Source organism: Anomalospiza imberbis, chromosome 1, assembly GCF_031753505.1.
Source record: "Anomalospiza imberbis isolate Cuckoo-Finch-1a 21T00152 chromosome 1, ASM3175350v1, whole genome shotgun sequence".
Lineage (NCBI taxonomy): Eukaryota > Metazoa > Chordata > Aves > Passeriformes > Viduidae > Anomalospiza > Anomalospiza imberbis.
Window position 1 is genome coordinate 84702414 of NC_089681.1, and position 26729 is coordinate 84729142.

At 43.4% G+C, this 26729-nt stretch overlaps 2 protein-coding genes across 4 annotated transcripts; both read left to right on the forward strand.

The window, feature by feature from the left end:
- Positions 1-6892: 6892 nt before the first annotated feature.
- LOC137478507 (ribosyldihydronicotinamide dehydrogenase [quinone]-like) lies at positions 6893-14781 on the forward strand. The gene is made up of 7 exons (XM_068198544.1): positions 6893-6907; positions 7063-7115; positions 8216-8380; positions 9268-9398; positions 10369-10482; positions 11833-11925; positions 12810-14781. The coding sequence occupies exons 2-7, from the start codon at positions 7109-7111 to the stop codon at positions 12981-12983; spliced, it is 684 nt and encodes a 227-aa protein (XP_068054645.1). The 5' UTR covers positions 6893-6907; positions 7063-7108; the 3' UTR covers positions 12984-14781.
- Positions 14782-17198: 2417 nt separating this feature from the next.
- Positions 17199-25865, forward strand: LOC137478502 (ribosyldihydronicotinamide dehydrogenase [quinone]-like). Of its 3 annotated transcripts, none has more exons than XM_068198507.1 (7): positions 17199-17311; positions 17873-17925; positions 19315-19479; positions 20367-20497; positions 22004-22117; positions 22463-22564; positions 23701-25865. In XM_068198507.1, the coding sequence occupies exons 1-7, from the start codon at positions 17214-17216 to the stop codon at positions 23872-23874; spliced, it is 837 nt and encodes a 278-aa protein (XP_068054608.1). In that variant the 5' UTR covers positions 17199-17213; the 3' UTR covers positions 23875-25865. The 3 variants fall into 3 exon arrangements, with proteins under 3 accessions (XP_068054608.1, XP_068054619.1, XP_068054630.1); XM_068198518.1 differs by lacking the exon at positions 17199-17311 and adding an exon at positions 17411-17514; XM_068198529.1 differs by lacking the exon at positions 17199-17311 and adding an exon at positions 17430-17514 and having other exon boundaries at positions 17866-17925.
- The last annotated feature ends 864 nt before the right edge of the window (positions 25866-26729 follow it).

Here is a 26729-nt window from a genome sequence, read left to right on the forward strand (position 1 = left end):
AGCAATTAAAAGGAAGAAAAAAAGGCTATGATGCCTCTTTACCCAAAAATGCATGGAGAATCCTTTAGGTTGATCATCTGAGTTTGCAGAGAGAGGAGAGGGAAAGGAACTTATCTCTCTTTCAATTTTCTACTTGGGGTTTTGCTGTAAGCTTTGGCTGCTGCTACATTACTTGTCAGGTCGAGCCCCTGAACCACAGAAATTAATCCCAGAACAAACTATTTTGGCTTGTGAGGTGGTGTGAACACAGGATGCTAGATGACAATAGGCCACAGAAAAGGTCAAAAAACCCAATGGGGGAAGCAATGCACATGTCGAGTGCTGTGAGAGTCATGCTGAGTAGCTGCACGGATAACTGAGTTTGGGGGATTTCTCAGCTCTGCTCATTGCTCTTGGGGTTTGCAATACTGCAGATAGCAAAGAAAGGGGGAGGGGAAGGGGCTGGGCAGTACAGATGTATGGCAAGGAAGTAATTCTTAAATGTAAGGGCTCTGTGTCAGCAGTGTTGGATCTGCACTACTAGTTAGGGTGCTGCAGGGAAGTAACTTTGTGCTTGTGCCTTTTGCGTAGGAGGTCTGGGAGCAAATGGGGATACCCCACAGCAACATGAAAAAAAAAGAAGTATGCATATAGCTGTGTGACTAATGCCCCTTAGTGCCTGGGACAGACCTTTCTGAGCCATACACAAGTCTTTGCCAACTCTTTCATGCAGACCAAGCTAGAGGCAATCTAAAGTAATGGGGCATATTGAGTTGTGTAAATTTTAGTTCATACTACAGCAACAAACTTAATATTTTTCAAACCAGAACTCCCAAAACACATGCAAATAATTGAATTAACAACAAGTTGTATGAATATGTAATTTTGCATCGCTCTAACCTCCACTCGGTCAATTGCCAAAACATTGTATTGGTCGTCCTGTAAAACTGTAACATCTACCCTTCAGGGCAGCTTACCAAGCTGGCTTCTGCAGTGTACTGGAGGAACACCTCCTTATGTGGGAACACCTTCCTTCTTTCCCTGCGTGGAGAAGAGGCATATATGGCTACTGGTTACATTTCTGTGAAGATTACCCTTTCACGCCTCTGGTGACTAGGATCCCAAGAGGGCGGGAGTAGCTATCAGATATGGTAACGCTCCAGCCCGGCAAAGGCTTACTTTGTATATTAATGTTATAAACCTACTATTTGTCTGAGAGAATCATAGCCCATGAGCAGCCCATGGCAGCGCTTGGACGCTGACCTGGCAGGGGCTAAGAAGTTGGGATGCAAGCAGTCATTTCCCAAGGGGCCACCAACCAAACCCCAGCTGCTCCCCTGGGCAGCCCTTTGCTGGCTGCAGCCTGCACGGGGTCCATTGACAGAGAGAGAAGAGCCAACGTGGACATCCCGGAAAAGAGGCTTCAGGCTCAGGAGTCAAAGGGTCACAGAAAGACAGATTATCTGTAGCCAGCCAACAGTAATGCAAAATCGAGTAATATCAGGAATGTGTCTTGAATCATCTGCTTCCCCAACCATTTTGGTACATCCCAGGGGGACAACTACCAACAGGCCTCCACTCCCATACACAGAAGCTGGCACGTATCTTTTCCCAAGCATGCATGTGCTGATTATTTTATTTTTCCCCTCCTATGTTATAGCCCAATGATTAAGACTGGAATTGAAACCCTGTCTCCCTGGAGAGAATTTTATCACAGGTTTCACACTTCAGGGCACCTCAGCCACGAAACTGTAGAAAAGCAGGAGGTGAGGACTGGGGAAAGTCAGGGCACCTCCGTGCTGGAGAGACTCCCACCTGCAGAAGAGAGCTCAGGCAGCAGCAGCTCTTGCATAGCACGGCTGTGGCCTGCTGGCTGGCCCTGGTAGTGCAGAGAAGAGCTTGGATCCCAGCTCTGGCTCCGGGGATTTTCCCTGTATTTCACACTGCACAATCATTACCTACATAATTCCAGATCAAATCCTAATTAAGAAAGTTTTCTCCTGGTGGATTTTGAGCATAACAGATTGGACAACACGCAGTTTAGGTGGCTGAAGTTTTGTCCATAGGCGGATTGGAGGTTGTTTTATCTTTTTGTTGAGCCTCTCTTTGTCTCTAAGCATCAGTTTGCCTATCCATCAAACATTAATCATTAATTTGTATCAAGTACTATGATAGCAATATCTGTTCTATGAATAAACTATTAAATGTACAAGTGAAACCCAAGGTATCTAGATTCTTTATCTGACATATAAAACAGACCAAGAAAGGATGGTAGAAGCAACAAAATAGCTGCTCAGCAGAGCCACACCTGGCAAACACAAGAAATATTTTTATTAACTCCCTATTTTTTTTGCAATTCCCCGGACAAGGGAGAAAACACTGGTTTGGGGGGTGGATCTGGTGCTCCGCGCGGCTCAAGGAGTTTAAAGAATCTCACGGCGCCGTTCTCGGCTCTCCAGCACCCCCAGCTGGGCTGCGGCTGGGCAAGCGCCCTCCTGACTATTCTGTCGCTCACAACAGGCTCAACTAGTTGGTGTCAGGGCACTAAAGGCTGAAACGTTGCTTTGCTCCTATTGAAGCCTTAGACAGTCGGCTTTTGGTGGAAATCCACCAAAATTATTGGCCTCTGCATAACATTATCCTTTCGAGCTCCCCCTAAATAGCTGGATTTGTTTTGAAGCCGATTGTCACTGAGCTGCTCACTATTTCCAGTGCCAGGTTGTTAATCCTGAGCCGAGGCAGAGCACTGTGTGTTAAAACAATTTTCCTTTTATGACTCTTTTACCAGGATGGCTAGCGCTCAGCTCATGGGATGGTGTGTTCCTGTACAGGGCTTGATCCCATACCATACTTGATTCCAAGTCAATGAAAGGCTCAACAGTAACTGGGAAGCAATCACCAAGTTACTATCATGGGCACATCCCATAACAACCTGCCAGGATGAGGTCATGGCACACTGAGCAAGTGGGTGCTCCCTATTCATTTCCCTGGCTTTTCTCCCCATGGTGTTTGCAGGTGCACGGAGTGACCTGTCAGCAGATGTTTCAGACTAGTACTCCAGCATGTGAGAGCGACCTTTAAAATTCCTTTGGAAAGAATATCTAAAATTAGTTGCTTCTGAAATACATAATGTCACACATCACTGGACTCACCAGAGGCAGCCCCTTATGTACGTTCTGCTGCCTCTCTGTGGTTGATCAGCTGTATAGGATTGTTATCCCACCAGAACAGACTTCAGGCAGCAGCTGGGCTTCTTTCCAGCATCGCTTTTCAAATCTAAAGAAGCATCAGCTTGAATATGAAAACAGAATGCTAACATGATGGATGGTTTTTTCCATAATAGACAAATGTAAATCTTACATTAGGGATAGAAAGCAATTTTGATGTACAATGACTATTGAAACAGCTCTCCCAGGTTTTTGTTTCATCTAAGGGAAGAATTATTAGCATAGAAAATCTGCTTAGTCCCTTCTTCACCTGTCTCCTGAAAAAGCTCAAAATCTTTAAAACTGTATTTCAAACTTGTTCAAAGTCAGATAGGTAGAGCTGTAGAATATCAGCAGATTTTAAAATACCTTCTCAGAAAACTATGCTCAGATGTATTCAAGTTTTTTATATCATAGCTAACGCATTGCCATTCTCAGTTCAAATACTCCATAAAGTACCTTGCCCTGAAATTAAACTGCTTATTCATTGCCTCTTTAAGTACCAGTTAATATTAATTTCACTCTATATTTACATTAACTATTCCACAAGTATTTGAGGGAGAGTGCAGACACTTCTTATTGCCTTTTGCTATCACAAATGGGGGAAAGAAAGACAGTCGCGTTTAGCAAATAGTCTCATTATTCAGATGCAAAGACAAATCCTAGATATGCCGTGCTTTACAGACAAAGACTGAATTCATAGCCAGATTTGAAAATTTAGCCTCTCATCAAAAGAGCATTTCAGGCCAGCCTCCTCTAGTCAAAAATTACAGAAGGGATTACAAATTTGAAAGTAACAAATTGGTATTTGACTGAACTAGTCCTCTTACACCTGATCTGCTAGCAGAAGCTGCAATTCAGTTTCAAACAGATAAAAGCCTTAGATATATATTTAATTTATACACTTTCATAGTGTTAAATATTCAACATCACAAAGTTTAAAAATAAGCTAAACAACTGATAAGAGATGTTTTCTGGGATATTATCCCTGTTTCTGGTTTGCTTTTGATTTAGAGACTGTATTGCAGACTTAACCCCAGAGGTTACCATTTTCAATTTCTGTTACTTATTACCATACAGACAGAAAGAAAACAGGTCACAGTGAGAGACTGTTAGTCCCACAGTCCTCCTACTTCCTTCCTTCCTTCCTGTTGCACAAGCCCATCAACCTTTCTGCTCTAAGGAGAAAAATCAATGCAAGAGTGATTGTCATCTTTATCACATGACAAAACAAGCCTACGAATAGCTATGGTCTTATTGTGGCACGTATGGGGGGAAATACCTATCTTCTGCTGGATATTATTTCTCAGTTTCTCCTTTTTTCTTCCTTTTCAGTGCAGAACCACAGTACTCACTGCTCAGAACTGTGCCCCTAGCAGTTGTGTTCTCGGCAAAAGTCACGGAAAATTAATCTTAAATAAGATTTCTCTCACACTAAATGTTTGTTCGCATCGCTTTTCCTTGCTATTTATTACCACTGGCAGCAAAGATTCTAAAAACATTTTGTTTGGGGCGGAATTTGCCTTAGGGATTAAGTGCTCGTCCTTGGTGGAGGTTTCACTTCTGCTGTAAAGGTAAACCCTCACGCTGGGCGCTAGAGGGCACAACAAATATCCTTTAGATGTACAGTATCTTAAAACATTGATATACTACTCCAGAGACGGAACAATGTGAACAGTAAACTTCGTATCAATCCTAGGAAAAGGTGTAAGAATAGTTAAAGTAGTTCCTGTGCGGTTATATTCTAATATATTTCATTTATCCTAATGGATTTCTTTTCTAAGATGACCATCCCTTGCACTCTAACCCACAGTATGCAATTTGTATAGATGAAAATGCACACATACACACACATACATGGTATTAGCATTTCCATACGAATTTATACAACAGTTATTGCCTATCACAACCTTGTGCGCTGTGTCATCTGATAAAGTGGGAGGGGGAAACTTTCATCGAGTTCAATTGCTGAAGAAATCAATCAACCTAAGTGCTGCATGTGCTTGTACTTTACAGTGGCATCTGTCATGGCTTTGATTGTGTTTATGGCTCAACTCTTTGCTGCCTTGAAGCAACAAACCTGTCTGTTTCAGAGTGGTTTAGATGGAAGTGCTGAGCTCTCCTCTCCTGAATCAAATGACAGCGGGAATGGCTCAAAGCTGCACCAGGGCAAGTTCAGACTGGACATTAGGAAGCATTTCTTTACCAATCATTCAGTGTTGTTTCCCTCTAATCCTCCCCAAGGGATTTATTAACAAGAACCTGGGTTACCCTCACCTTCTGCAGTGGGTCACTCACTACAGCACTCATCTGCTATTGCATGTTAAAATTTTCAGCAATTCTTGACATAAAGACTGGAGCTTTCCTGTTCCAAGGTCATCCCAGTGCCTAAGTAATAAAATGATGCCCACTTTCTCTCTTTTCCTGCACCAAAACATAAAGTATTTTTCTGCAGCGGAACAGCTTCAATGAGAACTGATCATGTACCCGCTTCAGAATAAACAACTTGCAGTGCGATTTGGGGGTCATTCTTCAAGAATGAGTATTTGGTTTCTCTCAAGCTGAAGACAGAATTAAATCCAACTCATAAACTTTCTAAATAAATGGACCAATAAGCAAATACTGCAGCAATTAAAAAAAAAAAAAAAGTATTTCCACCCTCCTCTGCTATGTGTCCAATGCCTGCCCCAAGAAAATCAATAGAAAATCAAGTTTCCTGATTAGATTTTCAGAGAATAAAAGTTATTCTTCTTCTTTAGATGGTTTGGGGCTACAAATCAAGAGTATTTTAGATACCAGTATGGAAGTGTACCCATAATATATCTGAAGAATAGTATTTAAGCTGCAAACCTGTGCCAAATTCCTTCAATAGGTAAGTCGTTCATAGAGCAGAAGGGTTGTTTCTAACCTCTATGAGAACTAAGACCAGCAGAGTGTTCTGAATGCTGCTCAGGAGGTTAGACAAGTGAAAGTTATTTTCAGTCTTTGTGAACCTTAAGAGATGCTTATGGGAGACAAACCAACCAGAATGGCCTCACTTTTAAAATAAAGGCTTTGAGCTGACTATCACCACGCAGGAGTAAAATCCTCTAATTATGACAGATAATTTCACACACTCATCAGCTCAACACTCCATAGCAGTCAAAAAAGCACAAATTTTACATTAGGAATTAGAGGGACCACAGAGCAGAAAATCATCAGACTACTGGGTATATGTAAGGCATGTCCACAGTGTGAAAACTATGTGTAGAGATGGTTCCCTCACTCCAAGAAATGATACAGCAAAACTGGAAAGGGGCAGAGAAGAGTACTGGGAAGGATTGGAAGTACAGAACGGTTTCTGAAAACAGATCGCCCCGAAGAACAGTCCAGGAGATAGGTGGTTCAGCCGCACATGCTGCAAGTCCACAAAATCACCAGCGGACAGGGGAGAGGAGCACGGATTGACGCTTCCCTGCCACTCACAGTGCAAGAGCTACAACTGCGGGGTATCAAACGAAACCAGCTGCAGAGGGGGGAAAAGCTGGAGCCGTGGCTGCGGGCGGTGCCGGTCCTGATCCCGCCCCGCGCTGGCCCTGCCCTAGGGTCGGCCAGGTCGGGCCGCCGGGAAGAGTCGCACTCGATGATCCTTGTGGGTCCCTTCCAGCTCAGGATATTCAGGGATTTTTTTGAAGGGTCGCTCCCAGCCCCGCCGCAGGTGTGCTGCGGGCCCCGAGGAGCAGGTAAGGGCAGCCGGGCTGGCGCTGGGGCCGGGGCCGTTCTGGAGCCACTTTCCAGAGGGCGGCACGGGACCCGGAGCGGCGCCATGCACCCGGCGATTCCCCTCGCTCCTGCTCCTGATGTTTCTCACCAGCGAATCTCTCACCTGAGTTCTCAGGCAGCACCAGATTATCAAGAGTGAAGCTCCCCAGCGCTCCCCAGCAATGGCAGGTAAGAGCAAATCCGGGTGAGAATGCTGCTCGCTCCAGCCCCGGGCGCTGGGTGCCTCAGGGCTGGGGCGTCTCTGCCGTGTTTGGTTGGGACACTGAGGTCTTACCTTTCTAAACGACTGAAATTACCTCAGTAAGTGATGCATTGGAAAACTCCAGTGTCTCCAAACACTCTGCCCAAGTGCCCTCAGCTCTACCGAGAGGGAAAAAATTTGGCAGCTTTGCAGAATCAAACTGAGCACCCTGGGGAGCTTGTCCATCTCCAGGCACTTCCTAGAGCTCCCTGTTTGCTAGCAGCTGATAGGAACAGCAAAGAGGCAACTGCTCCTTATATTCCAGAATAACATATAGACAAGAGTTTAAAAAGGTTGTACACATGTTGAATTTATGATAGCATTTGACCTGAAAGTTTTAATTGTCTTTTTCTGCAGGACTCTTGTTTCATGGACACTGTGCACCCTCGTGAAATAATTACCTCGTATCATTTAGGTTAAAAATGAGCAATTTTTTCATCAAATATTGAGTTCAGCTTCTACTAGTTTCCCTTGATACTGTAAAATTGCCTGTCACCCAGCAGGTGTTGTTCCTGACTGAAGCTGTGTCCCAGAGAAATTGACCTCACGAGATACCTGAACTTTTGCTTTGGCAGTCAGGAAGTAGGAGATGCATGTTTTGCAAACCTGGTCCCTTGTCCCAATAATCCCTATAAATTTGGCTCTGTGGTTATCTATAAACAACTGCTACGGCATAGAAAATATTTCCTCTTTCCTTGTGGATTCAATAGGAGGGACAGAGTTGTGCTGATGTAGAGCAGTGTGACCTGCTATGGAACACCCCCTCTGTCCACTGAGTTCCACCTAGGAAAGCCCAGTGTAGCACAGAATTGCTGGGCTGGGCACATGCAGCAGTCAGTGCCTCAGGAGTCACTCAGTGCTGCTGAGCAGGAGTCAAATGCTGCCACTGTCACTCTGCTTTCACTGCTTCTGTGTCCTTGGGAAAAGACATTGCAGAAAGAGCGAGGAATGAGCCCCAGCTCTACAAACTGTTCTGCACCTGCCTCCTAGATGCCAAATGGTCTCCTGGATTTCTTTCTGCCTCCAGGGAAAAAAGTCCTGATAGTCTATGCACATCAAGAGCCCAAGTCCTTCAATGGATCTTTGTTGAAGATTGCTGTGGAAGAGCTGACCAAGCAGGGCTGCAGTGTCACCGTGTCGGATTTATACGCCATGCAGTTTGAGCCCAGAGCAACAAGGAATGACATTGTTGGTGAGCCCAGCCAAAATATGCCTCTCTCAAAAGCCAGTGACTTGTAAGACCACCTTCAGGTGTCAGAAGGCTGAAAAAACTCTCCCTGAAATCTTCCCCATGCTGAACAACCCCAACTCTCAGTCGGTCTTGATAGGAGAGGTGCTCCAGCCACCAGATCCTCAAGAGATTAATAAGAAAGAAAATTCATTAATAAGAAACTTATTCATAACCAGACATCTGCATTTCTGAAGGTCCACTCCTGAACATGAACACTGAGATATCACAGTGAGATTACTGACAGGAAAAAACACATTAGCACGTGTCCATAATCAGCCTCTAAAAACCATTTCGCATGGAGAGGAAATGCCTTCAGATGCCCTTCTGGGACTTGCTACAGTTTAGTTCACGAGGCTACAACTGCCCCTGTCTTCTGCTAGAGACTGATGATCTGCTCGTGGAGTCAGTAGAGCTGCCCAATACTGGTTCCCCATCCCTTGGTGAATTTCCCAGTTATAGAGGCTGGAAAGCACCTCCATAGTGCTTACAACTGCAGGATGGCCTCAGTAAGCCCTAAGGCAGAGGCAGAGCAATTCACAACATTCTCTTAAGTCTTCCACCTGCATCCCCAGAGTCCTGGGGCAAGCTTAGGTCCTCATATTGCACTTCCTGTGTTGCTACAGGAAGGTGAAGCTTTAAAACTCTGAGATCCTGCGTTCCTCTCCTTTTTAAAATCAAGTGGCCATCAGCTGGGTTGATGCTGAATATCATCCAACAAAGACAAGAAAGTAGGAAAAATGGAAAGCAGTAACTCAGTTTAGAACTATAAATGGCAACCTGCATTCAACTCTTATCTGGCACTGATACTGCACAGGGGGCAAGGAATGACTGTTCATTTCTACCCGCAGGTCGGCTGCACAACTCAGAAGCGTTCAATTATGGTGTGGAAACCTGGGAAGCTTACAAGAGAGGAGATTTGTGCAAAGACCTGGTTGAAGAGCAGAAGAAAGTGCAGGAAGCAGACCTGCTGATTTTTCAGGTCATTATTTTAAACAGAATTCAGTTGTGATGCTGACTTTAGGTAAATGGTACAGTAAAAACTACAGATCAGTAGTACCATTATCTGGGTCATTACTACAGCAAATCCACTAATTGAGTAGCACAGTGATGCAGGCTGAAACAACAGCAACCCCAGGAGCTCCCCAGCACTGGGCCAAACTTCCTGATGGATGCACAAAGACATATGTGGCCATGGATATCAGGCAGGCTGGCAGAAAGCAGAGGAGGGATTATTTCCTTGTCAAGGAGCTGGGGCTAGCCAGTGAAGTCAGGGAATTGGGCTTTCCCAAGTAGACTCTTCTCATTTGTTGCTGAGTTGCAGAAACACTACTGGGAATTGATAACGGAGCTTTACAGCCCATCTCTATTCTCCACATTCTCCACTATGCCAGCTCTGTCCCCAGAGTCTACAAATCCCAAAGTACTGTGAAGCGAAGTAGTAGCCTTACATTTCTTTGTGTCCCTGTTGGCCTTAGACATGGCTTGGTGGCATGATGTCAGCACCCTTTGAAAAAAAGTCTTTCCTATGATCCCCTGGCATTTGTCAGCAGACTGTCAGATCAGAACTGATCACCAGATGTCAATCCTGCTAATAAGACATTTGATTCTTTTGCATTTCAGCCATAGGAGACATGAATCTGTACAGTCTTAAATCTGAATTAAATGGCACCCTCCTAATTCATCCTATTCCACCTTTAATCTGGATGGAAGCCCTCACATGCAACACAGTGTTGGTGTTCTGTAGATGCTCAGGTCTGGCCCTGAGGGTACACAAACAGAAAGCACTTCAGCTTCTTTTGCTAGGCATAGTTACTACCTCTACTGACAGAGAGCTGGAGAAGGTACATACAGGATCTGAGCAGGATCAGAGGACAGGATTTGTCCTGTAAACCAAGCCTAAGGGTGGCCCAGACTCTCTGTGCTAACCAGGTCATTTTCTCTTTGCCTAGTTTCCCTTGTTTTGGTTCAACATGCCTGCAATCCTGAAGGGCTGGATGGACAGAGTCTTGGTTCAAGGCTTTGCTTATGATTTGTCAAAGGTTTATGATGGTGGTTTGCTCCAGGTATGTTTTTGGAATTGTTTTACTAAGGTCAAGGCTCACACCATGTTCTATGGGGCCTTGTTCACTCTTTTCTATTGTAGTTGTTTGGAGCTCTCACTTTTCACTGCTCTGAAATAATGCTTTGGTAACATGTTGAGGGATTTTCTGGGTTTTTAACACTGTCTGGATGGTAAGAAAATAAGGAGACTGCAGCATTTCCTAAAGATTTACACTATGTCCTAAAGACCTTTATTGGCCTACTATGTGGGCTGTATAATTTGTTAGGAGCATGAGAGTATACTGTGGTAGCATACAGCTTGCAAACAGTTTAAATCAATCCATTTCCTATAACTACAGTCCTCCTGCAACTATAGCACTGCTTTTATCTGTAATGACTGACACACTAGGTGTCAAAGTCCTGTTCTGGGATTAGATGTCAAAGGTTGGACTCGAACTATAAAACTTAAATCAGAAATCTGAAATACTCAGAGTATGAGCCTCTGTCACAACTGTCTACTCTGAACCTTTTCCTCTCCGTAGCTTTTAATTTGGCATGAGCAGTATCTCTCATTGCCCATTCATATATTTTTAATTCCCCACAGCACTGAGAATATCCCTGAAAATTCTGGCCCACTATCTCTGATAGATCTTATTTGGTAACAAATGTGGCATCAAGAAACAATCAATATTAGTTTCACATTTATTTAACTGCATTCTAATCTCTGCTAGTTCAGATGTTCTTAACAATTTCAAACATTTCAATTTCTTTAAATTTCAGAAATGGCTGCCTCACTGACATAAATAGGCTTAATCCCCAATGATCACAGCTGCAGATGGAGTACGGGCTCAAGACATTTGGGATAGTGCACTGGAAAAATGTTAGTTTGATTACAGTAGCTAAAACTGAGATGAGAGAAGCTGAGCACCTGGCTAATACCATAATCACAGGAGCAGAAGAAACATGGTGGTTAAGCAAGCCCAAGTTTGAAGGGGGACTTCAGCAAAAAATTTCTGCAGAGAGGACAGGAATAGAGATTTTTCACAGTAACAGAGGGCTTTCCAGACACAGTTTTCCAAATGTTGCATAAGGAAGAAAAAGGATCAGCCCTCCTTCACACAAGGGTGTCAGACACATAATTTATTTTCTTTTTAACCTATCTCTGCCCAAAGCCCAAACACTCAGTCCATTGATGTAATTGTATGACATCAATCTTTGACTCAGAACTGCCAGTCCTTGGAACTTATGGGGAGGAAGTGGACACTCCCTCCTCTAGAAATTCATGCTGTCCAGGTTCCCCCAAAAATCTTTGGAACTATTCAGCCACCCTTCTTTAAACATGTCTAACTCAAGCACTACTTTCCTAATTCTAGGACAAATTATCCTTGTTTTCTTTCACTACGGGAGGAAGCAAAGAGAAATATGCAATCAGAGGTGATACTCGCTATCTCCTATGGCCCATGCAGGTATAATATATGAATATTTGGTTACTGTTTGCTTTAACTTTTACTATTCCAGCTACTTATAAACAATTTTTATTGATTATTTTATACAAAACATAATAAGAAATAATTAAGTTGCCTGCTCCAAGCATCTGCAGGTTATAAACTGGACTCTAAAATCATGAGATTACTTCAAAAGTCCATAGAGTTTTAAAGTTGTTTTGTCCCCCTTCCTCCAGCTTGCAGTGTGGGGAAAGCTTCTGCTGTCAGCTTTTCCAGTGTCTCTGCTGTTACAGGATTTCCTTTAGCTTTAGCGCGCAGGATTTCTGTTCCCTGTGGTTACCCAATATGTGAAGGATGCCATAGTCTCTTCCTCACTGCAGTTACAAGCTCCTTACCCCTGAGGAGCTGTCCAGCTGCACAGCTCACAAGTAAATGTGATAAAAACATGAAACACAACTCTAAATTCAGAAACACACAGAGAGAAAATGGTAAGCTGAACTTCCACAGGCACTAGCCTTCATGCAGGATAATATGGCTAAGCCAGAGGCAAAAGCTTAAAAACCAAACCAAAAGGAAAAAAAAAATCCAGGAAACCAACATAGAAGTAGATGTGAAACACACTGCAGTTCAGGAACAATCTGAGGAGTTTCAAACTGAACAATGAACTTTAGACTGTCCCTTATCTTTGCAAAGTGAACAGCGTACAGCATCCAAAGAGGACAGTCCTGTGTGTTTAACAGCAATTTACTTCCCTTCTGATAAATGCACAGGTTTAGAGAACCTGGCTGATACCGGATCAGAGAAACAGAACAGATCTGAATCTTCTATGTTCTTCAAATGAAAGTAAGAGTAAATATTTCCTGAGGCTTTTTTTTTTTTTTTTTTTTTTTTTTTTTTTAATCCAGCATGGAATCATGCACTTCTGTGGTGTCAAAGTCCTTGAACCTCACATCTGTTATGCTCCAGAGAATGTCTCTGAGGAGAAGAGGAAGGAGATGCTGGCGGCCTGGACCCAGCGTCTGAAGACTCTTTGGAAGGAAGAACCCATAGACTGCTCTCCTGAGTGGTATTTCAAGTAGTGTTCAGGTGCAAGACTACAAGATTTTTTTTTCTCCATTCTTTGTGATGCTCTATCTAAATACCTGAACACTAATCTCCTAATTCAAATATATTTTAAGAATTTTCAATACTACATCTAGGAGTTTAACTGACAGCATAGCATTCATCTTCAGTGATTCCCAAGGGATTCCTTTCAAGGATGTGTGCAAAACTCTTTGTGTTGTTCTTCTTGCTCACATAAACGGTGTCATCCTGCCTCCTTGGGTTGATAACACATGTGATATTTCCTGGGAGATTATACCATTGCTGCTTGTCAAACAGTAAAGTACATGGCCAAGTTTATTTTAATAATTTTTTTTTCTTTACCAGGGAATATCTTGCCCATACCCAATTTTTCATTTAAAAGCCACCTGTCACTGGTTGTGAGAGCCTTTGCCTTGGAGCAACAAAACCAGTCATGAGTAGTGTTGCAAAAGGATGTACCATTGCAAAGTGTCTTACACAGGTGGAAAGCCTTGTGGGCAGCCCTAGGCTTTTAGACATATTTACAAAGCAATGTTAAAGCCATAACAGATACCAGAAAAGTGAAAAATTGCAAATTTTTTATATTGGTATATGCATGAAGTGCCTTCCTTTATAGACTACAACTTCCATTTGTAAAGTATGCAACTTCCTAAAATCAAATGGACTTCTCTATTTTGATTACCCTTTGTAGAGACAAAGTGGAATCCTAGTTTTTTCCTGCCCTCTCACACCAGTCACGTGTTCCAGTTTGCTCCTGTACGAAATGAAGGGCCACATCCAGCAGAGGCATTTCCCAGGAAGCAGAGCTGCCCCAAGGGGTTGCAGATGCCTGCTGTGGGGCATGTGAGCCCGAGTTTTCAGATTCCACAAGTGTGCTGCTGTTGCGATGCTTTGGAAGCCATCAACTGTGCAGTGGCAGTGGGTGGTGAGCCAAGAGTTATTGTCCTTGTCCTGATGTTCTTTTAGTGTGTGCTATGCAGGGCATTGTGCTGGGCTGCAGGTGTGTTTTGACACATGCCTTTTCCAAAACTCGGGGGAATTTTACCACATAGAAAACCAACAGAGACTCGTTTGTGCTTAGTAAGGAGAGAGAAAAGAAGTGACAGTATTGCTGTCTTAGCAGCACTGGAAATGTTACAGCCATTTTGAACTAAAGAATAATTGTCCTTCTAAATCACGTTATGCTAAAAGTCAAATGTCACCCTGCCAAACCAGCATTGATTTCATGAGAATGAAACTAGAATCAGGTGAGTCACTTGTAGCTGCACTTCAGGCTGGGGAGAAGGGTATAAAGGAACATGCTTTCCACTTCCATTTAGTCTGAGTATTTGTTTTTTGTTGCTGGTGGTCCTGCTCTCCCACAGATGTCTAGGCAGTTGTCTGATATTTTTCTATGACAGTTTTTTTCCAGAAATCATGATGGTTTTTCTTTTATTTGGTGTTCTGAAATGGCAGGTCAAACATGCTTGCAATTGCAGAACAATAGAAGAAAACAAACAGATACCCATCTGAACTATGTTACCAAGAAGCCTCATAGCCTAGAGAAACCAAGACTGATGTCTTGCAGTAAGGTGCCTTTAATCCAGGTTTCAAAAAACCTGACATTTAAGCCAGGTGTAGTTCATTCTGTGGTTTAGTATTTGGTTCCTGAAGCAACACCACTGAGGTGAGTTGCCTGCTTGCAGAGGAATATATTTTGTAATAAACTATTCATCCAAAGTTTGTGCTGAAGAAACAGCCAATAACTAATACCATGCACAATGTAAGTACTACTTCTTTTAATTTCTTTTTTTTTTTTTTAAGAAAAATCCTACTGTGTTATTAGATAGCTTAAAGCCTAAAGAGACTATTTTCTACGAAAGAGATGCAAAGAATTTAAGCTGATGGTACACTCAAGTCAGTGCTGGATAATTCTCTCATCATTCTAAGAGTATTAAAATGCTCCGTTTCATGCAGCTTGAATACACAGGAATTCTGATATATTTGAAAAACTCAGGAAGGAGACAAAAGACCAGATTCTTCCCCAGGCCTGTGGAGCCAAAATACCCCATAGCTTTCTCTGAATTGCCCTTGATGAAATGACAAAGCATTTTGTTGACATCCAACAGAGAGAATAAACCAAGACCTAACCATCTTGTCCACATAACAGATTGCCACAACTGCAAATACAGTACCCCAGTGAGACATACAAAGCAAAGGTGGTTCTTCACTGGAATTCAGTAAGAGTCCAAGAGAAAATAAAATCCTCTCAATGTACTCTACACATACACCCTTGTATTTCTGCCATCTGTTGCTAGGCCACTGCTCAGCATCTATGGGAAATGTCAGGTAGTGCTCTTTTGAACTTAACTGCAGTGGAAAGTTGTGGCTGCAGTCAGTCACCAGCCACAGTGGTTCCCAGGGCCCTTGGAGCCTCCCATTCTGCATTCACACTCCTTGGGGGGATGCAACCTTTCTTCACAAGCATCAGCTCTGTTAGTTGCTGCAGTTTCTCCCACCTCAGCCCTCTGAGAGTTTAGAGAAATACAATATGAGTGCATAGATGATGCAAAATTAGCTAAGATCACAGCTTCTTTCTCTAAAATCAGCTCTACAGCATACTATCTTCATGACTGTTGGACAGCAGGGGGGATCAATAAGACCAGATAATGCTTTACTTTTAGATTAAAAGGTAGATAACACAAAAATTATAGACAAGTATTTCCTTAGAAATACTAAGAAAAACGCTTTACTTTTGCCCACTGATGATCCCTCTCCCCAGAGTTCTGGACAGGGTATAGAGCCCAGAATTTATATTCCAGCATTGAGTCATCTCCAGAGCTGGAAACCTCCTATGTGAGAGACCACTCATTCTTGCTGGGCCAGGCAAAGTGTTAAGCCAGAGAACGAATACACTCAGGTCGCTACAGATCTTGAAATTCATCAGTGAAATGGAGAGGAAAAAGTCTCTAAAGAGATACCAGGCAGCAAACTACAGGAGGAGAGGAAGGAGACTTAAAAATTAAACCTTTGTTGTCAAAGTTTACTAGTACTATACAGCCCTTAAAGTTAATACCAGGAAAATAAAGTCACCTTTCCATTATGGCACAAGCTTACTGTGATCGGATTTTTAGTTAAGATTAAGGAACAAGGTAACCATTTCAGGTAGCCTTGGTCTAGCACTGTGGAGATTTGATGCTTTTTATTCATCAGTCCCTACAATTTTTCCAGTGGTGCAATGAAACCTGCAAATTTCACACACAGTTTTCATCCTGCTGACAAAAAAAAAAAAAAAAAAAAAAAAAAAAAAACCAACAAAAAAAACACTATATGTCAAAGGTATGACCTCTAAACACATGTAAATAGATGCCAATGTTTCCCTTTCTTTACCTAGTACACGCTGGAAAAAACACATTGAATGAGACTTATACCTTTCAAATCAAGCAATTTTTATAAATTCAGCCATCTCTCTTCCTGCCTTCAACCCCATAAATAATACAAAACTCAAAATTAGAAAAACCAAACCAAAAGAAAGCTCAGAAGTCAAATGTTGTCAGAAGATTTCTGTGATGTTTGGGATTGCCGAAGATCAAAACTGAACAATTGGCCCACCAGAGATTCCATGTCTATATTTCATTTGCTTTATTTACCTGACAAATGTCCCAGTCTCTCTGGACTGCAGGTTCAATAATGCTCTCCTTGTGATACCTCACAGTGTGGATGGACACAAAATTGCTGCATTTAAACTACAGTGAGCTCAGTGTGACAATCCAGCATTTGGTCCTGAGTCTCCTCTTTACAGTAAGTGTGATCAGCCCTTGCATCAGGAGCTGTCAGTGCATTAAACTCCAGTTCTGTCTCAATACTAGCTGATCCAGCATGGGTGGAAAACAGGAATGTGCTGGTCCTGCATCAGTTCCACTCCTTACACTGTCAACTTCTCTTTTTCTTCTTTTTCTTTTTTTTTTTTTTCCAAAATCCTAGAAAGGAGCTGTTTATTCAGTTTGCACATCATAGGGCAGTTTTGATACTCCGAGAGAAAACATGTCCTTGAAAGTGATCACCAGTACTGTCCTACCTCTCCAAACCCACAACGGCCCGCATCTTTCTGTGTCCCACGTGTCTTTCCCATGAGACACCTTGCAGAAATCAGGAAGGGAGGAGCCCCTGTTCCCAGCAGATGCACGTGTGGGCCAACACAAGGCACAAAGCAGACAGTGCCATCCCTGGAAGAGCAGATAAGGTAGATGGATGTTCTCATACTGCATCGCTGGGAGAAATTAAGGATGAGCTCTGTACTTGGAGAAGAGCAGAGACCCAGGAAAAAAAAGTATCCAGAGATGATGTAGGCGTCACACGCTGTCACAGCGGCGGGGGCGCGCTCCCGGCCGAGCGCGGCCTCGAGCGGAGCCAGAGCCGCGGGCGGCGCCGATCCCGATCCCGCCCCGCGCTGGCGCTGCCCTAGGGCCCGGGCCGACGGCCAGCGGGGCCGCCGGGAAGGGCCGGTCCCAGCCGCGCCGCAGACGTGCTCCGGGCCCCGAGGAGCAGGTAAGGGCAGCCCGGCTTGCGCTGGGCCCGGGGCGCCGGGGGCTGTTCCGAAGCCGCTTTCCATGTGGCGGCACGGGACCGCGAGCGGCGCCATGCACCCGGCGCAAGCCGGGCCGAGGCGGCCGGGCCGCGGCCGCCAAGCGCCAGTCGGAATTAGACTGGAGGAGAATTACTGCTCCAGGGCCCGGGCCGAGAGCCGGGCGCCTCCCTCCCGCTCCGGCGGGCCGCGCATGGCCAGTGCCCGGCTGTGCGAGAGTGCCCGCAGTCACACTACGGCGCATCTCCCGCTGGAACAGCGATTCCCCTCCCACCTGTTCCGGATGTTTCTCACCAGCGAATCTCTCACTTGAGTTCTCAGGCAGCACCAGATTATCAAGAGTGAAGCTCCCCAGCGCTCCCCAGCAATGGCAGGTAAGAGCAAATCCGGGTGAAAATGCTGCTCGCTCCAGCCCTTGGCGCTGGGTGCCTCAGGGATGAGGCCTTTGGGACACTGAGGTCTTATTTTTCTAAACGGCTGAAATTACCTCGGTAAATGATGTCTTGGAAATCTCCAGTCTCTCCAGACCCTTTGCCCAAGTGCCCTCAGCTCCTCTGAAATGGAAACAAATCAGCGATTTGCAGAATCAAACTGAGCACCCTGGGGAGCTTTTGATGTAAAGTCACTGAGCTCCATTTGTTGAGATCTGGAAGGAACAGCAAAGTTGTAACTGCCCCTGAAATTCCAGAGTAGGGTATGAAGCAGGGATTTAAAGAGTTTATAGACACATTGAATTTATGATAGCATTTGACCTGCAATATTTAATAGTCTTTTTTGCATAGCTCTTGTTTCATAGATGCTATGTACCCATATCCAGAAGCTGTGCCGCAGAGAAACTGAGTTCAGGAGATGCCTGAGTTTTAGTGTTGGCAGTCAGGAAGCAAGAGGTGCATGTTTTGCAGACCCTGTAATTTTCAATAGTCCCTGTAAATTTCCCTCTCTGGTTATCTATGAACAACAGCAACCCCATACAAAATCTTTTCTTTGTGTCACTGATGAATGATTTTTAAGAGAATTATTAAAATTGTAGGACCTGTGCTCAATAAAACTTTGAGCACACCATGCAGTTCTTTGAGCAGAGCCTTGTTACATGCCTCTCAGATATTTCATACCTACACACCTGCTTGGACACTCAGCTTACCTTGCATCCACTTTGACAACAGTTGGAGATACACATGACAAACTAATCTCTGAGAAAAAAAAAACTGTTGCTCTCTACAGAAGTCACTGGGATTATGCTGAAGTGGGACAGGAGCATGTTTAATCTCTACCCCAGAGTTGTAACTTGCACAGCATTGAAATGAAAGAGCAGGAAGGGATCCACCACTGCGGTACGAACGTGTTCTAACCTCTAAGATGTTGTTTCCATGACACTTCCAGGCAATCGATCTGGCACTGCTTTTGGGTGGTAGTGGAATCAGACCAACAAAAATGTTGTCTCAAGAGAAGGGGCTATGTTGTGCTGATGTAGAGCAGTGTGACCTGCTATGGAACACCCCCTCTGTCCACTGAGTTCCACCTAGGAAAGTCCAGTGTAGCACAGAATTGCTGGGCTGGGCACATGCAGCAGTCAGTGCCTCAGGAGTCACTCAGTGCTGCTGAGCAGGAGTCAAATGCTGCCACTGTCACTCTGCTTTCACTGCTTCTGTGTCCTTGGGAAAAGACATTGCAGAAAGAGCGAGGAATGAGCCCCAGCTCTACAAACTGTTCTGCACCTGCCTCCTAGATGCCAAATGGTCTCCTGGATTTCTTTCTGCCTCCAGGGAAAAAAGTCCTGATAGTCTATGCACATCAAGAGCCCAAGTCCTTCAATGGATCTTTGTTGAAGATTGCTGTGGAAGAGCTGACCAAGCAGGGCTGCAGTGTCACCGTGTCGGATTTATACGCCATGCAGTTTGAGCCCAGAGCAACAAGGAATGACATTGTTGGTGAGCCCAGCCAAAATATGCCTCTCTCAAAAGCCAGTGACTTGTAAGACCACCTTCAGGTGTCAGAAGGCTGAAAAAACTCTCCCTGAAATCTTCCCCGTGCTGAACAACCCCAACTCTCAGTCGGTCTTGATAGGAGAGGTGCTCCAGCCACCAGATCCTCAAGAGATTAATAAGAAACAAAATTCATTAATAAGAAACTTACTCATAACCAGACATCTGCATTTCTGAAGGTCCACTCCTGAACATGAACATTGAGATATCACAGTGAGATTACTGACAGGAAAAAACACATTAGCACGTGTCCATAATCAGCCTCTAAAAACCATTTCGCATGGAGAGGAAATGCCTTCAGATGCCCTTCTGGGACTTGCTACAGTTTAGTTCACGAGGCTACAACTGCCCCTGTCTTCTGCTAGAGACTGATGATCTGCTCGTGGAGTCAGTAGAGCTGCCCAATACTGGTTCCCCATCCCTTGGTGAATTTCCCAGTTATAGAGACTGGAAAGCACCTCCATAGTGCTTACAACTGCAGGATGGCCTCAGTAAGCCCTAAGGCAGAGGCAGAGCAATTCACAACATTCTCTTAAGTCTTCCACCTGCATCCCCAGAGTCCTGGGGCAAGCTTAGGTCCTCATATTGCACTTCCTGTGTTGCTACAGGAAGGTGAAGCTTTAAAACTCTGAGATCCTGCGTTCCTCTCCTTTTTAAAATCAAGTGGCCATCAGCTGGGTTGATGCTGAATATCATCCAACAAAGACAAGAAAGTAGGAAAAATGGAAAGCAGTAACTCAGTTTAGAACTATAAATGGCAACCTGCATTCAACTCTTACCTGGCACTGATACTGCACAGGGGGCAAGGAATGACTGTTCATTTCTACCCACAGGTCGGCTGCACAACTCAGAAGCGTTCAATTATGGTGTGGAAACCTGGGAAGCTTACAAGAGAGGAGATTTGTGCAAAGACCTGGTTGAAGAGCAGAAGAAAGTGCAGGAAGCAGACCTGCTGATTTTTCAGGTCATTATTTTAAACAGAATTCAGTTGTGATGTTGACTTTAGGTAAATGGTACAGTAAAAACTACAGATCAATAGTACCATTATCTGGGTCATTACTACAGTAAATCCACTAATTGAGTAGCACAGTGATGCAGGCTGAAACAGCAGCAACCCCAGGAGCTCCCCAGCACTGGGCCAAACTTCCTGATGGATGCACAAAGACATATGTGGCCATGGATGTCAGGCAGGCTGGCAGAAAGCAGAGGAGGGATTATTTCCTTGTCAAGGAGCTGGGGCTAGCCAGTGAAGTCAGGGAATTGGGCTTTCCCAAGTAGACTCTTCTCATTTGTTGCTGAGTTGCAGAAACACTACTGGGAATTGATAACGGAGCTTTACAGCCCATCTCTATTCTCCACATTCTCCACTATGCCAGCTCTGTCCCCAGAGTCTACAAATCCCAAAGTACTGTGAAGCGAAGTAGTAGCCTTACATTTCTTTGTGTCCCTGTTGGCCTTAGACATCTCTACATATATTCCTCTGTCCAAAGTTAGATTAAATTGAGGATGGGGCCATATATCAAGCCTTTCACTGTAAGTCATCGTCATTTTCAGATTATCGCTTCCCAGATAAGAATAGTAAGACATGCCCTGAAGGAAGTGGTTGCCTTCTGCTTTCCATATGTAAAATGCTATGAAGAACTAAGTGTGTTCTGGTGCAGAAAATAAAATAGAAATTTAAAAAGCCTCTAAAGGGCGTCATGAAGGAATTCAAAATTTGCTACAGACTTAATTCACTACTTGTAATTACTGTGGTGGTTACCCAGTTTACATTTTGTTTTCACAGTGTATTAAGCCGCATGTGGTTACATGTTTATAGAATTTCTTCCTCCGTGTGCAGTACAAAGGTTTAGGAGTAGTGATACGGCCTCGTATAAGAGCCATTAAGCAGTCAAGATAATGCCATGGATATGATAGCTTTGGCAGTCCCATGGGCTAACTGGAAGATCTAGAAACCAAGGGTCCAACTGTTAAAAAAGTCTTTTTCTTCTCAGTAAAGGGATTTGGGGTCATGATGTCAGCAGCCTTTGAAAAAAAGTCTTTCCTATGATCCCCTGGCATTTGTCAGCAGACTGTCAGATCAGAACTGATCACCAGATGTCAATCCTGCTAATAAGACATTTGATTCTTTTGCATTTCAGCCATAGGAGACATGATTCTGTACAGTCTTAAATCTGAATTAAATGGCACCCTCCTAATTCATCCTATTCCACCTTTAATCTGGATGGAAGCCCTCACATGCAACACAGTGTTGGTGTTCTGTAGATGCTCAGGTCTGGCCCTGAGGGTACACAAACAGAAAGCACTTCAGCTTCTTTTGCCAGGCATAGTTACTACCTCTACTGACAGAGAGCTGGAGAAGGTGCATACAGGATCTGAGCAGGATCAGAGGACAGGATTTGTCCTATAAACCAAGCCTAAGGGTGGCCCAGACTCTCTGTGCTAACCAGGTCATTTTCTCTTTGCCTAGTTTCCCTTGTTTTGGTTCAACATGCCTGCAATCCTGAAGGGCTGGATGGACAGAGTCTTGGTTCAAGGCTTTGCTTATGATTTGTCAAAGGTTTATGATGGTGGTTTGCTCCAGGTATGTTTTTGGAATTGTTTTACTAAGGTCAAGGCTTGCACCATGTTCTATGCATCCTTGTTCATTCTTTTTCATTGTAGCTGTTTAGAGCTCCCACTTTACACTATATTGAAGTAGTGTATCAGCCCTGCTTCACACAAGGGTGTCAGACACATAATTCCTTTTCTTTTACCTATCTCTTCCCAAAGACACACATTCCACTGTCTAATTGTATGACGTCAATCTTTACCTCAGAACTGCCACTTCATGTAAGGTCTGGGAAAGAGGAAGTCACCCTCTCCCCTAGAAATCCATGCTGTCCAGGTTTAAATATGTCTTAATTAACCACGACTTTCCTAATTCTAGGACAAGCTATCCCTGTTTTCTTTCACCACGGGAGGAAGCCAAGAGATGTATTCAAAAGAAGGTATCAGTGGTGATATTCGCTATGTCCTGTGGCCCATGCAGGTATAATATATGAACATTTGGTTGTTGTCTACATAGTTTTTTATTATTCCATCCATTTTTAACAATTGCTTTATTGGGGTTTTTTTAATATGAAATATAATAGTTAATAATCAAGTTGTCAGTTCCAAGGATCTGCAGGTTGTAACTGTAACCTAAAATCCTGGAACTACTTTAAAAGTCCACTGACTTTTAAAGTTGCTTTGTTCTCCTTCCTCCAGATTAGAATGTAGAGAAAGCTTAACACTGTCAGCCTTTTCAGTTTCCCTGCTATTACAGGATTTCCTTTAGCTCAGCCATGCAGGATTTCTGTTCCCTGTGGTTTCCCAATTCATGTAGGATGCAGGGCAGGAGGGGAGCCACACATTACCCTTGCAGTACCAGTCAACACACAAAGTTAGCATTCCTCTTCTAATTGCTACTCTTTTTTCAGAGATACCCAGCATGGTTTGGGAAATACAGGTGGTAAGGCAAGTTTTGCCAGCTTCTTCCTGATACAAGAGATGAGCCAAAATTCCATGGTCTCCTCCCCACACAGTTACCAGCTGCCTGCTCCTGTGGAGCTGTCCAATTGCAGAGCTTGCAGATCAACATGGCAAAAATGTGAAACACAACTCTAAATTCGGAAACACACAGAGAGAAAATGGCAGGTTGAGCTGATTCCACAGGTACTAGTCTTCCTACAGGAACCTTTGGTTAAGCCAGAGGCAAAAAGTTAAAAAAAATCCCATTATAGATGTAGATGTGGAACACTGCAGTTAGAGATCTATCTGAGGAGTTTCAGACTGAACAATGAACATTTGGCCTCCTGTGATCCTTGCAAACTGAACAGTGAACAGCTGTCAATCAGGGCAATTCTGTGGGATTAGCAGCAGTTAAAAATAAATTCCCCAGAGCAGAGTAAATGTAGTTGCCCTTTCAGTATCTTGTGTGCTATTCTGCTGAACGCCTTCAATAGTGACTGCCTAGATAGGTGGTGAACTTCTGTAATTTATTTTCCTTCTCCTGACAAATGCACAGGTTTAGAGAACCTGGCTGATATCAGATCAGAGAAACAGAACAGATCTGAATATTCCATGTTCTTCAAATGAAAGTAAGAGTAAATATTTCCTGAGGCTTTTTTTTTTTTTTTAATCCAGCATGGAATCATGCACTTCTGTGGTGTCAAAGTCCTTGAACCTCACATCTGTTATGCTCCAGAGAATGTCTCTGAGGAGAAGAGGAAGGAGATGCTGGCTGCCTGGACCCAGCGTCTGAAGACTCTTTGGAAGGAAGAACCCATAGACTGCTCTCCTCAGTGGTATTTCAAGTAGTGTTCAGGTGCAAGACTACAAGATTTTTTTTCTCCATTCTTTGTGATGCTCTATCTAAATACCTGAACACTAATCTCCTAATTCAAACACATTTTAAGAATCTTGAATACTACATCTAGAAGTTTAACTGACAACATAGCATTCATCTTCAGTGATTCCCAAGGGATTCCTTTCAAGGATGTGTGCAAAACTCTTTGTGAAGTTCTCCCTGCTTACAGAAACAGTGTCATCCTGCCTCCTTTGGTTGATAACTCACATGATATTTCATGGCAGATTATACCATTGTTTCTTGTGAAACAGTATGTGGACAAGTTTATTTTAACACTTTATGTAACCAGTTGCCACTCTTTTTTCCTTTGCCAGGGAATATGGTGCCCATACTCAACCTTTAAAAACCCAAGATGGATTGTGATAGTGCTACACCTGTCCCTTGGAGCAACAAAACCAGCTCATGAGTAGTGTTGCAAAAGGATGTGTCATTGCAAAGTGTCTTAAACACCTGGAAAGCCTTGTGGGCAGCCTTAGGCTTCTCCAGATCCTATCTATGTAGCAATATTAAAGGTATGACAGATACTAGAAAAGGGAAAAATTAAATATATATGTAGTGATATGTGTATGAATTACCTACCTTTGTAGACTACAGCTCCCATTTGTAAAGTATGCATCTTCCCAAGGTAGAGAGAAAAAGGAATCCTGTCTGTTGCCTGTCCCCTCACACCAGTCAGTGTTGGTGTTTGAGTCTGGAGGATGTTTGCCTCCCCTCCAGCATCAGCATCAATGGGCTTACTTGGAGATCTCCAGCACCTGCAGTTAGTGAGGCAGAGCACTAACCCAAAAACCTGCAGGTGCACTGTCTGTCTATGCGTCAGGATCTATGGGACAAATGAATTGTCTGGCTCTTAATATCCAGGATTTTTACCTGGAACTGTAGCAGGATTATTTTTGTGCTTTAGGGTTGTTAACCCTGTTTTTGCATATGGGAAGGGGTGGGTTTCTCACTTAGCTGCCGAATTTCTTGCTTTGACCAGCTCACTTAACTGCTGCCTTTGCACTTTGATATTAAAAGAATGTGGCCTCCATAAGAACCCATCCCCTGAGTCCCTGTCAAATGACACCTAGGTCTCTGTGCATCTGCCATACCTGCTTTGTGGCAGTCTTGTCACACCCCAGCCTTACAGTTCCTTAGGGACTAACTGGATAATAAACATGCTGAGCCCAGGCTCTGGAGGCTCAGTGTAAGCTGAAAGACCAGACTGGAAAATGCCATCGCAGGGAAAGGGTCAGTCTTCCTGTTTGCTCCCATATGAAGGGCCACATCCAGCAGAGACATTTCCCAGGAAGCAGACCTGCCCCAAGCTGTTGCAGATGTCTGCTGTGGGGCATGTGAGCTAGTGTCTTTAAGTTGCAGAAGCAGGAAATTTGCTTTGGCTCAACAGCTCTGTTATAGGAAAAGGAAAGTGAAAGGGAATAATGAAGAAACTGTTACACATCTAAGTTGTGGAGAAAGCAGATTCACACCTTAAAGATTTAAGGAGAACAGCTTAAAGTTACTGAAAGAAATTTGAGCACAAATTTTAAAATTGCATAGAAGAGAAATCATCCTATTCCCTGTGTTCAATTAGCAGACTATTCAGGAAAGAAGGAAATTGAGGTAAAAGCAGAAGTTCCAATGTCAAACCAACATTACTGCTTTGGATCAGTTGCAGAGCTTAGTGGAGTTAGCTATTAGATGAAGACTGCCAGACTGACCTGTATGTTGAGGATGCTGTGCTTGACACTATCTGGCAGACACATGCCAGCTCCCACACATATGGTAGCATTATGTTTTAATAAGTTGGTTGAGATTTTTAGTACAAAGTATGTGAATGGTAGAGATTAATGCAAGTTCAGTTACAGTTAAAAGAAAACTAATAGGGTTATTAAATTCTCATTAATGCTAAAATTGAAGACTTCTGCTCAGATAAATTCCTTATTGAGAAAAGCACTAAAAATGTACCAATCTCTTTGTCCATTTCAAGATAATCTTTCCTTCTCCTCAATCAGAATTAAGACATTTCTCTGTAAATTCAGGTTGCATTTCTGGATCAGTTTCTTTTCCCTATTCATTTAATGAAGGAATGTCAAAACTGGCAACACCAACCTCTAAGCACATAAAAATAAATGACACATAAACCTCTTTCTTTGTGTAGTGCTTGTTGGCAAATCACCACTGAATGAGACTGACAAGTTTTTAACCAAGCAATTCTAATAAATTCAGCCATCTCTCTTCCCATCTTTAGACCACACCTTTGGCCCCATACACAATGCAAAGCTAAAGAGCAGAAAAACCAAACCAGACAAACCAACTAACCATAGAAAGAAAAAAAACCCTCAGAAGTCAAATGTTGTCAGAAGATTTCTGTGATGTTTGGGTTTGCAGAAGACCAAAACTGAACAATTGGCCCACCAGAGATTCCATGTCTATATTTCATTTGCTTTATTTACCTGACAAATGTCCCAGTCTCTCTGGACTGCAGGTTCAATAATGCTCTCCTTGTGATACCTCACAGTGTGGATGGACACAAAATTGCTGCATTCAAACTACAGTGAGCTCAGTGTGACAATCCAGCATTTGGTCCTGAGTCTCCTCTTTACAGTAAGTGTGATCAGCCCTTGCATCAGGAGCTGTCAGTGCATTAAACTCCAGTTCTGTCTCAATTCTAGCTGATCCAGCATGGGTGGAAAACAGGAATGTGCTGGTCCTGCATCAGTTCCACTCCTTACACTGTCAACTTCTCTTTTTCTTCTTTTTCTTTTTTTTTTTTTCCCCAAAATCCTAGAAAGGAGCTGTTTATTCAGTTTGCACATCATAGGGC